The 10,825-nt window shown below is 52.9% G+C and overlaps 5 protein-coding genes across 5 annotated transcripts; 3 read left to right on the top strand and 2 right to left on the bottom strand.

The window, feature by feature from the left end:
• Positions 1–509: 509 nt before the first annotated feature.
• On the bottom strand, positions 510–1,847 carry EJ05DRAFT_145453 (uncharacterized protein). Its single transcript, XM_033739282.1, has one exon. It carries the CDS (start codon positions 1,506–1,508, stop codon positions 756–758), a length of 753 nt encoding a protein of 250 aa, XP_033597029.1. The 5' UTR covers positions 1,509–1,847; the 3' UTR covers positions 510–755.
• Positions 1,848–3,803: 1,956 nt separating this feature from the next.
• On the bottom strand, positions 3,804–4,719 carry EJ05DRAFT_479547 (uncharacterized protein). The gene has a single exon (XM_033744694.1). The coding sequence runs from the start codon at positions 4,217–4,219 to the stop codon at positions 3,902–3,904; it is 318 nt and encodes a 105-aa protein (XP_033597028.1). The 5' UTR covers positions 4,220–4,719; the 3' UTR covers positions 3,804–3,901.
• Positions 4,720–6,006: 1,287 nt separating this feature from the next.
• Positions 6,007–6,486, top strand: EJ05DRAFT_479544 (uncharacterized protein). Its single transcript, XM_033744693.1, has one exon. The coding sequence runs from the start codon at positions 6,080–6,082 to the stop codon at positions 6,398–6,400; it is 321 nt and encodes a 106-aa protein (XP_033597027.1). The 5' UTR covers positions 6,007–6,079; the 3' UTR covers positions 6,401–6,486.
• A 769-nt stretch (positions 6,487–7,255) lies between these two features.
• EJ05DRAFT_145296 (uncharacterized protein) lies at positions 7,256–7,971 on the top strand. The gene is made up of 2 exons (XM_033739276.1): positions 7,256–7,324; positions 7,480–7,971. The coding sequence occupies exon 2, from the start codon at positions 7,509–7,511 to the stop codon at positions 7,938–7,940; it is 432 nt and encodes a 143-aa protein (XP_033597026.1). The 5' UTR covers positions 7,256–7,324; positions 7,480–7,508; the 3' UTR covers positions 7,941–7,971.
• On the top strand, positions 7,794–10,802 carry EJ05DRAFT_479542 (plasma membrane H+-ATPase Pma1). The gene has a single exon (XM_033744692.1). The coding sequence runs from the start codon at positions 8,009–8,011 to the stop codon at positions 10,589–10,591; it is 2,583 nt and encodes an 860-aa protein (XP_033597025.1). The 5' UTR covers positions 7,794–8,008; the 3' UTR covers positions 10,592–10,802.
• The last annotated feature ends 23 nt before the right edge of the window (positions 10,803–10,825 follow it).

Here is a 10,825-nt window from a genome sequence, read left to right as displayed (position 1 = left end):
AATGAATTTCGGTCCTGATCGATAGTACAGCGCCTCTTGCTTTTTGACTTGGTACTACACCCAAGCATTAATCTCAATGAATAGCATAACCAGATGGAATCTTGGGACTGTGTCGGAGAGCTAAACGGTAATTCGGGACCTAGCGTATTCACGCAGCAGCGTTCCTGGCTGGTCGAACTTTACATACGCCAGCATTTTCCATCCTTAACTGATCAAGCGCGACGTTATGAATTGAGGCTCCAGAATACTGGAACGATCTTCTGATTCAAATCAAAAGTATCACCCAATCCTAAACATACGCACGTCTGCCTCGTTCTTGGATTCTGGTAGCGGCTACTCATCATCCCCCCAAGACCCAGCCAAGCACGCGAAACTACGCGTTCAACTGCCTAGACGCGAGTGATCGTCAGCATGCTTCATTTCACCAGCTTCACTGACCGTCACTCGTTTCTTGCACTGCACATCCCGTCCAAATGCTCCGTCTTGGAAGTGTGACCAGACGCGCAACCGGCGTGTCAGTACTGCTCTTGTATGCGTGCATGCAGCAGCAGCGATGCGCATCTTGAACCCCGAGCCAAGATGGACAAGTCTGGAAGTGTGTAATCCCGGTAGACTTTTTGGTTGATGCAATCACGTCTGGGCGCAATGTCATTGCTGCAGGGGGAGAAGCTACTCCCGAGGTCGCGGTATGATCCATTGATCATATGTATCCGTATCCACGCCCGTAAGATTGCGGCCAAGCCTGTGTGTGAAGTCTAAAGGATTTGTGGGTGGATGAGGTGATTTAAAGAATCTCCGCCCGGGCTCCCCCCAAGTCCGCCCACCTCTGCTAATGTTTGACCCTTCTTGGCCTGACACCAACATACCACCCCCCCCTCAGGTTCGACGACAGCAGCCCTAGAGGAGCCGGCGAGTCGTGAACGACTTGCCCTGCGCCAAGCATGGCTGCCAAGTGTGCAGTCTGCAACAGACCTCATATGGCACGCCTCGAATAATCTCTCAGCACATAGGCGAGTGAAGTGACTTGAGGTAATTGCATGCGATAATTTATCGTCATTTTTACCGTTTTTGTAGTTCGCAATTCTACCACAAGAAGTGACGTGTATGTGTGACAATGTATGTATATGTATGTGGAGAGTGGGGCGTTCAAAGGCCGATCTGGCCGTCTCTCCCAAACCCACACGGAACAAATACCGAGCAACGATGAATTTTTTCTTTAAATCCAGATAGGCGCGCGGAAATGCCGCATAACGCTCCATATCTCGGGGTAAACGATCGAAGCTGCAAAGATTGAGGGCTTTTTGCGAGCCTTGCAACATTGCGTGTAGCCTATAGGCTGGGGGCATTCTGGTATTCTTTGTAATAAAGAAAAAAAAGTTCATCTCATCACGTGGTGGAGATGTCGCCCCGCGTGGGGTCAGGGACGCACTTTTGCTCGGGCCAATTCTTCGAGATGGGCAATGAAGACGCTGAGGCAAGTTACTCGACCGTGACTGTAGTTGTAGCATAGGGCTAGCAGGCTAGTTTGGATGTGTTATTTATATCGCTGTTTCGAGCACTGTGTGCTTTGTTGCCTTTGGCTTGTAAGATAGATACAATAGGCCCGTTTTGCTGCTATTAACACCATCTGGGCACTATAGGTAGTAGCTAGGTTCGTAATGAGTCAGCTCATTAGCCCGTGCCGTTGACATTCCATACGCTGTAGCGCAGCACCAGTGTACGAGAATAGCTTTAGAGATGGCGATTGTGATACTTGCGCCTACTATGGATGTCTTACGGTTGTGATACCTAGTTGTTGGCTGTACGAATGAGACATCCTTTATCCATTCAACAAGCTGATGATTGCTCTATGTTTCACGGGAAACGAAGTCTCAGGCATGTTACCTATAACATGTATCGAGCATCTCTATAGTTGGTTGGCTGGCAGGATAACGTGTAATGACATGTGAAGCACAAGTTCACGATGCATCACGGACACACATACAACTGCAGTCCCAAAGCAGCCTGAAGCATGCGGCAGTCTAATCCGCCTTACCTATCCGGGCAATCCCGAGAAGTTCATTGCATGATCCAGCGGGTAGTGACGTTGGTGTAACTGGTCTTGAGGTCAATGACATTCGCGCCAAGATTGGCATTCTTTGGGGGGGTGAAGCGGGCGCATGAGATGGGACAAAGGCGCCATGCCATTGTTTTGATGTGGCTTAACGAGGAGATGTAATGAAAGACGAATTGAGGTTTTGTAATGGTAATAGAAGGTACGACAGAGCCCGATTGCTTGGCTATGCAAGTGGGTGTCCAAGACGAGTGGGAAGACTGGAATTGAATCCGGAGAGGATGTGATACATACTGGATCGTCCCGTGCGAGCCGCCCCCCCCCCGCCATGTACAATGGTTCCATGGCGATTTTCTTTGTTCTGAAGCGGTTGTCTCACCGGGTTGATGACAGATTGGGAGCAAAGCCCGGAAACGACGCAAACATCTTGGCAGAAAGTCCGCTCTCTTGGCAAGGCTTTTGCTGTGATACCTAATTATGGAAATGCGACAAAGGCGGACAGTGAGTCTTGCTTGACCTCTGACATTGGCCTCTTCTGGGCCAAGGTGCGTGCTCTCTTTCTGGACAGGGTCGGGCAGTGTCGAGCAGTCGTTTGGCGGGGTGGATTGTGGAGAGCTAGGGAGAGCCAAGAGTCGTGTATATGGATGCAGGTATTGTGCGCACAAGTTGATCTTGCTGTGTGCGGGATGCTGGACGAATTCTCAAGCAGTCAGCTGGTGTTGAGCGTTTTTGAAGGGGAGCTGGGCGCTCTTGGCGGGCGATTAGATGAACTCGTCCTCTTGGGGATCGTTGGCAGCGTGGCGTGCGGTTGACGCAAGAGAGACTGATGATGGACCTCGAGCCAACGCCGAGTCATGCGCGACCTGAAATAGCTCGATGCTGAGAACGGATGGGGATGAGCAATGACTGGCATCAGGACCTGAAGGCTGTTGGTACAAGAGTCTTGGGAGCAGCTGAGAGACAGACCGGAGTCAAGCCGTGCGACGAGTGGATTTACACAAACAAAGAGAAGCGGAAACCGAGGCATATTAGTCGATATGCGCGCTCGAGCCTGCTCATCATGAAACGATGGAGCTTGGGAAAGTGGAGGAAGGGAAGGAAGGGGCGTGACTCGAGGGCGCATCGATGGTGACGAAAGAAGCCAGCTACAGTACTACTAGACCTGAGGTAGGAGGTAAGACGACGGTAGGGTAAGTAGGGTAAGTAAGATAGGCGACATGCTGGCAGCGGGCGCCGGCAGCAGACGGGAGCATCAATGCTTGATTGTTAGGATGCAGAAGACTAGTGCAGGTAGTAAGTAAGGGTAATAATTAGCAGTTGGGCGTCGGTGGCAGCATTAGCTGGGCATGGCTACTGTCTCCTAGCTAGGTATAGTGGTATGGTGGTCGATGCCAGTCAAGGTCATCGTGCAGCATTAGGGCATGCTTGGCCTGTCGCTCGCATATCCAGATTGATGTGTGGATGTGGATGTGGATGTGGGTGTGGGTGTGTGGTGAGCCCCGCGTTATTATGGCCGACACTCACTACTGACGGCGGTCGTGGTGGTCGGTTGCGGCATTGAAGGAACAGCTGAATCGCACAATTGACGCGGGTCTTATTTTGCAAAGTAATAGCTCAAGCAGCTCCATTATGATGACCTGGGTCTGTCAGGGAGATATGAAGAAGCAAGCCGGGGGGAGGGTCCACAGTAAAATGGAAAACGGCGTGGAGTAACGAGAAAATTTTGCAGTTCTGCTTGATATCATAGGTAGTCTGTTCTGCTAGGTAGTAAGTAGTAGGTACTTTATCGTATCTGCATCTGGACCCCCCCTTTCTGCCAGGCATCATGCACGTCCTCAGCCCTATTATCTATCGATGGTCACAGCAGCCGAAGATTGTTGTTGACGTTATTATTCGTGTGACAGGTGACGGATGGAGGAGGGTGCGGCGGTTGTGCGATGATCGGCACTCGCGCGCAACGTGGGTGTGCGTGTGCGTGTAGTTGTGCTGAGAGCAACGGAGCGGCGTCACGTACTGTATGGCGAGAGCGGAGAGCGAAGAGCGAAGAGCGAATCTCGCGACTGTCGGCCGGGGAGAGTGTTGGTAATGGGCAGTGGAGGCAGTGGTGGTGGTTTGTAACGGGGAGTTAGTACTACCACTACTACTATTGCAGCAACAGCCCGGCATTATCATCACTTGACAAAGTTGACAGCATGTCTAGCTAAGCTGTATGTATGTATGTATGTAGTAAGCAGGCAGAAGGTTCCGGGCGGGTTCCATGGAGCTGGACCGTGAGGAGCAGTACAACAGCTGGACGGATGATCTGTATCGTGTATCGTGTATCGTGTATCGTGGACTGTATCGGGATGATAACCGCCGCATCCACCCATACCCCCATCTACCATCATCTACCAACGCGCCTCGGTTAAAATAGATGGCTGCGTTCAGCGAGACAAGCAAGCAAGCAAGCCAAGCCCGGTATTTAATGATAGCAAGAAGGTGAGGCCGTCGACCCGTATTGATAATTAGCAAATAAAGGCTACTGCGCTCTAATAAGATTGCTGACCGGCTGGGGAAGGGTGAGAATGGGCGAGAAAGGGCGAGGACTTGGGGGCAGAAATGGCAGAAATGGCAGAAATGGCAGCGAGAAGACGCGAACACGCGAACCCAGCGAAAACAGCTAATAGCGGGCAGCCGGGAGAGAGAGAGAGCTTGAGAAACTTACCAAAGTTACCGCCCGAGACCAAGAAAGTAAACAGGTGCATGTTACCCCCCCCCCCCTCCCCTCCTCTCCCCTTGGCCGGAGATATGGTCAGGGTTCAACACTGGCAAAAGCGGCAGCAAGTCAATCTCATCAATAATATTAATCATCATCATACCTACTATCTGGTGTTGACCAGGTCGTACTGTTTGTTATTAGCTGTGGTCGGTGGTCCATTGTGTGGTCCAGTGTCTGCCAGATCCGAAGTAGCTGCGAGGGACCCGAGACGAGACGGCGGAATGCAGGTAAGAAGGTCAAGATGACGACAGCGCAATAAGTGAATGAATGTACTGTGGTAGTGGTGTGGCCATCGCGCATCTATTTTGAGGCTCTGCGCCAAGGATAGACGGATAGAGCGAGTTCGTTAGTTAGTCAGTCAGTCAGTCAGTCAGTCAGTCAGTGGGTGGTGGTGGACCGTGGAGAAGATGAGACAATGGCACGACGGAGATGGGAGGATGTTGAAGGGTTGTTGTGAAGGGGGTCGATGTTCACGGGCAGCCAAGCTCGCAGCACAATTTCGACAAGGCCGCAAGAGGCGCACACAAGCTTTTATCTGGCCGCAGGAGGGCGGAAGAGGGCATGGCCGAGCAGACGTGATGATTGTGTACTATCCATCAGGTACTGAGCAAGCAAGCTGAAGACAGACAGGATTATTGTTATTATCATTATTAATGGATACAAGTGGGCGGTGGAGGTCCATTAATTAGTGAAAGGCAGTGGGTGTGTTTGTGTTGATGGAGTAATACAATTTACACCGATAACGTAGCGTCCACGGGCGCCGGTGGAGGTTCGGGGCTAAGTTGGGTTGAAGAAGATGCTGCCAGAGCGACGGACGTGGGGTTGATGTTGCTGTACCGCTGTTAATACTTGTCGTCCTCGCCAGGCAGAAAAGGGCAGCTGGGCAAGCAAGAAATGAAAAGAAGAAAAGAAAGAGGCCAGAAAGAAGGGCAGATTTGCGTGGCCCACATAGTCATGTCAGTGAATGAATGTAAGGTGTAAGGATGATATGTGCGCCATTATCCATTTATCGACTTGCTTCAGCGTCGTCGCCGGGCTGACATGCCCATCGTGTTGTTGGGGCTCTTGGGGCTCTTGGGACTCAATGGCAACTCAACCTCCACCCGGCTGCCTGCCTGCGGCCATTCTCTCGCTGCTAACGGATCATCACTCTTGTCACACTCGACTTTCGGATGTTTATATAATTATTAGCATTGTGACTATTGTGTTGCACTGTATTGTAAATTCGCTGTTTCTGACGGGGAGAGGCATGCTTGACAGCTAATTGAATGACGGCCGCCGGGGGGGGTCCATCCATCCATCCATCTACTGTATCCATTCCCTCCACCCCCCAGCTTCCACCCAATCCCAGACCCTCACCCTCACCACTCACCACTCACTCACCCACAAAACCCAATTGGCCAATCATATCCTCTCAATTGACCAGAGCTCCCCAGTCATCCCTCTCGTTTGTGTTTTCGTTCCCCGACGCGCCGATAGCGAACTCTCCTGCCGAACACTCTCACACCTTTGCGCCTCGTTGGTTACGTGTGCCGAGACCGGACCAAGTCACAGTTGTCTCGGGAGAAAGAGAGAAGAAGGAGAGCTAATAGGGTGAAGAAGAGGAAGCATTGGCGTCGTGCGTTGGGAAGAGCCGGAAAGAGAGATAGTCCGAGAAGTGTCTGTTCTTTGGGCCGCCCGTTGTTTGATGAGCTGCTGCTGCTGCTCTGACTCTCCCACACACACTCCAACCCGGCCAAGCAAGCCGAGCACGCCGACGTCACGAGTGCAGACGCACAGATTGCAGAAGCCATTGTTTGTTATTGTCACTAACATACTACTGTTCCAGTGTCTGGTCTGTCCACTCTGCTACTCCTATACACCAACTAATACACACACACACACAGACACAGACACCACTCTCGGTGGGCCCCCCGGCTTGCGCGATGAAGCCGTCAACACGTCAACTGCTATCGCTCGTCACACTGGCCACCACCACCACTGCCCTATCTTCAGATCCTGTGCTTCCTATAGTGATTGTAGACCGACCGTACGTGCATTGTCAATTCAATCCAATTCAATTCAATTGAACCCAATTCATTCTCCAAGTAACGCTCTGAGTGTCTGCTTTGTTCCCTTACTCGGGGGGTTTAAGGATGATTGGGGATAGCAGTGATGATTAGCTCCGTCCCATTCCCATTTCTCATTCCTATTCCCTCCTGCAACCCTACCCTCCCCCCCCCCCCCCCCCTCTCTCTCTTGTCGAAATAAAAATGCCCCGTGCCCAGAGCTCCCTCACTAGCTCTTGGCTCTCTCTCCGCACTAGACCAGCAACAGTCTAGCTCTCTCCAAGCTGCCGTCCGCATCCACTCTCACTCTCTCTCACTCTCACTCTCTCTCTCTCTCTCCCTTTCCCTCGCTCCCATGTTTTTTTTACTCACTTGGCTCCTCGCACGCTGCTCTCTCTCTCTCTACTAACTGCTTACCCAACACGGACGCGCCATTTGATTTTTTGTGGATGCTCTGACCTATAAGTACGCTTTCCCTTCCTCCTCTGCCGCGCCTTGTCCTCCCTCCATTCCCACCCCGTTCCGATCGCGCTTCGTTGCGTGCTGTCTGCCCTCATTGTCGTTGTCGTTCCTTTTCACTCTTGACCCTCGCCTCCCTCTCTCTAACTCGTCGTGCAAAGGCTTGTCATAGCCCTCGCCTTTCGCCATCATGTTTGGCAAAGACAAGGAAAAGGACATTGAAAAGTCCGGCAATCCCAATGGCGGCAACACCACCGAGAAGAAGGCCGACAACCCGTATGAGGGTCTAGACGAATATGTCGCCCTTCAGCGCTACATCTCAACCTACCGTGACCCGCGTGCTGCTAAATTCGAGGAGGCCGCCCTCGAGGAGGAGCGCAAAAAGGCCAATGCCGGCAAGAAGTGGTGGCAGAGTAAAAAGGCCGACGATGGCACCGGCTCCGACACCACCGGTATCGTGCCTGACGAGTGGCTCGAGGCCGACATCAAGTACGGTATCACCGATCACGATGTTGCTGAGCGCCGCAAGCGTTTCGGCTGGAATGAAATCGTCACGGAGAAGACAAACAAATTCCTTCAATTCATCAGCTACTTCCAAGGTCCCGTGCTCTACGTAAGTTGACCTGCTACTACTACTGACTGCCACCACTGTCACACAAAAACACCAAACTAATCCATGACGTTCAGGTCATGGAAATCGCCGTGCTTCTCGCCGCTGGTCTCCGCAGCTGGATTGATTTCGGTGTCATCATTGGTATTCTCATGCTCAACGCCATCGTCGGTTGGTACCAGGAGAAGCAAGCTGCCGACATTGTCGCCAGTCTGAAGGGTGACATTGCCATGCGTTGCTCCGTCGTTCGTGACGGTCGCGAACAGTCCATTCTCGCCCGTGAGCTCGTTCCCGGTGACATTGTCATCATTGAGGAGGGTGAGACTGTTCCCGCTGATTGCCGTGTCATCTGTGACTACACCATTCCCGAGGACTTTGAGAAGTTCAAGCAGATGAAGCTTGACGACAAGTTCAGCGACGACGACCCCGACCAGGCTGACGAGGACTACGACGAGGACAAGGCCCCCAAGCTTGGTCACTCCATCATTGCCGTCGATCAGTCCGCCATCACTGGTGAGTCGCTCGCCGTCGACAAGTACATGGGAGACGTCATCTACTACACCACCGGTTGCAAGCGCGGCAAGATCTACGCCGTTGCCATGACCTCCGCAAAGCACTCCTTCGTCGGTAAGACTGCCACTCTCGTCCAGGGCGCCAAGGACCAAGGTCACTTCAAGGCCATCATGAACTCCATTGGTACGGCGCTTCTCGTCCTCGTCGTCTTCTGGATTCTCGTCGCCTGGATCGGTGGTTTCTTCCGCCACTTGAAGATTGCCACTCCCGAGGACAGCTCCAACAACCTTCTGCACTACGCCTTGATTCTTCTCATTATCGGTGTGCCAGTCGGTCTGCCCGTCGTTACCACTACCACTCTCGCCGTCGGTGCTGCTTACCTCGCCAAGCAGAAGGCTATCGTCCAGAAGCTCACTGCCATTGAGTCACTCGCCGGTGTCGACATTCTCTGCTCCGACAAGACCGGTACCTTGACTGCCAACCAGCTCTCCATTCGTGAGCCTTTCGTCGCCGAAGGCCAGGATGTCAACTGGATGATGGCCTGCGCCGCTCTCGCTTCGTCGCACAACCTCAAGTCCCTCGACCCAATCGACAAAATCACCATCCTCACTCTCAAGCGTTACCCCAAGTCGCGTGAAATCCTCAGCGCCAACTGGAGAACCGAGCGTTTCACTCCTTTCGACCCGGTCTCCAAGCGCATTACTGCTGTTGTCTGGCTCGATGGTGACAAGTACACCTGCGCCAAGGGTGCTCCCAAGGCTATCCTCAACCTCGCCAACCCCGACAAGGAGACTGCCGACCTGTTCAAGGCTCGCACCGCCGAGTTTGCCCGCCGTGGTTTCCGTTCGCTCGGTGTTGCCTACCAGAAGAATGACGGCGACTGGATCCTCCTCGGTCTCCTCTCCCTCTTCGACCCGCCGCGTGACGACACGGCCACGACGATCGTTCAGGCCCAACAACTTGGTGTTCCCGTTAAGATGTTGACTGGTGATGCGATTGCCATTGCAAAGGAAACATGCAAGATGCTGGCTATGGGTACCAAGGTCTACAACTCTGAAAGACTCATTCACGGCGGTCTCTCCGGAACCACCCAGCACGATCTCGTCGAGCGTGCCGATGGTTTCGCCGAGGTTTTCCCCGAGCACAAGTACCAGGTCGTCGAGATGCTGCAACAGCGTGGCCATCTGACTGCCATGACTGGTGACGGTGTGAATGACGCTCCCTCGTTGAAGAAGGCTGACTGTGGTATTGCCGTCGAGGGTGCCACTGAAGCTGCCCAGGCTGCCGCTGATATCGTCCTTCTCGCCCCCGGTCTCTCCACCATCGTCCTGGCCATCAAGACTGCTCGCCAGATCTTCCAGCGTATGAAGGCCTACATCCAGTACCGTATCGCTCTCTGTCTCCATCTCGAGATCTACCTCGTCACCTCCATGATCATCATCAACGAGACTGTCCGCTCCGAGCTCATTGTCTTTATCGCTCTGTTTGCCGATTTGGCTACCGTTGCTGTCGCTTACGACAACGCCTGGTCTGATGAACGTCCCGTCGAGTGGCAATTGCCCAAGATCTGGATCATCTCCGTCATTCTCGGTATAATGCTTGCCGCGGCTACATGGATCCTCCGTGCAACCATGTTCCTCAACAACGGCGGTATCATCCAGAACTTTGGAAATGTTCAGGAGATTCTCTTCCTCGAGATTGCCCTGACTGAGAACTGGCTCATCTTTGTTACTCGAGGTGGCAAGACTTGGCCGTCGTGGCAGCTTGTTGGTGCCATTCTCGGTGTCGACGCGCTCGCGACCATCTTCTGTATCTTTGGCTGGTTGTCCGGTGACCCACTTGAGCAGATGTCCAGCCCCCGCACTGGCTTCAACCAACGCCGTGACGGCTGGGTCGACGTTGTTACTGTCGTTGTTGTCTGGTGCTACTCCATTGGTGTTACCATTGTCATCGCCATTGTCTACTTCCTGCTCAACCAGATCCCATGGTTGAGCGACCTGGGCCGCAAGGACCGCTCTCGCAAGGACCCGCAAGTCGAGAACATTCTCGCCTCCCTTGGCAAGCTTGCTCTCGAGCACGAGGTGGACGCCAACGGCAAGTCGAGATACGTCCTCGCTGCCAAGGGCGTCGTCGACGAGGATGACGAATAGAAGAGAACCAATGTTATTTGTATTACAAATCCGAATCGTATGGTAGATTAGGGAACACGGGTGTTGTGTGCGTGTGTGTGTGTGTGTGGATACGCATTACCTTTTTTTCCCCAAACATGTTGTTGATAGTTCAAGAATCTTCCGAACATACCCCCCCGCAACCCACCCACGCAAGATCGACCATGCCGGGCCGGAAAGCATAGCGATTCATTCTTTAATCAGTTGCGCTCGACT

This window comes from Pseudovirgaria hyperparasitica, assembly GCF_010093815.1.
Source record: "Pseudovirgaria hyperparasitica strain CBS 121739 unplaced genomic scaffold EJ05scaffold_16, whole genome shotgun sequence".
NCBI lineage: Eukaryota > Fungi > Ascomycota > Dothideomycetes > Acrospermales > Acrospermaceae > Pseudovirgaria > Pseudovirgaria hyperparasitica.
Note: the sequence above shows the minus strand (reverse complement) of the source record. Positions and strands in the feature narration are given on the sequence as shown.

Bases quoted from the DNA above. Each gene is read 5' to 3' on its own strand.
- EJ05DRAFT_145453 (XM_033739282.1), bottom strand. From the start codon at position 1,508: ATGCTACAACTACAGTCACGGTCGAGTAACTTGCCTCAGCGTCTTCAT.
- EJ05DRAFT_479547 (XM_033744694.1), bottom strand. From the start codon at position 4,219: ATGCCGGGCTGTTGCTGCAATAGTAGTAGTGGTAGTACTAACTCCCCG.
- EJ05DRAFT_479544 (XM_033744693.1), top strand. From the start codon at position 6,080: ATGACGGCCGCCGGGGGGGGTCCATCCATCCATCCATCTACTGTATCC.
- EJ05DRAFT_145296 (XM_033739276.1), top strand. From the start codon at position 7,509: ATGTTTGGCAAAGACAAGGAAAAGGACATTGAAAAGTCCGGCAATCCC.
- EJ05DRAFT_479542 (XM_033744692.1), top strand. From the start codon at position 8,009: ATGGAAATCGCCGTGCTTCTCGCCGCTGGTCTCCGCAGCTGGATTGAT.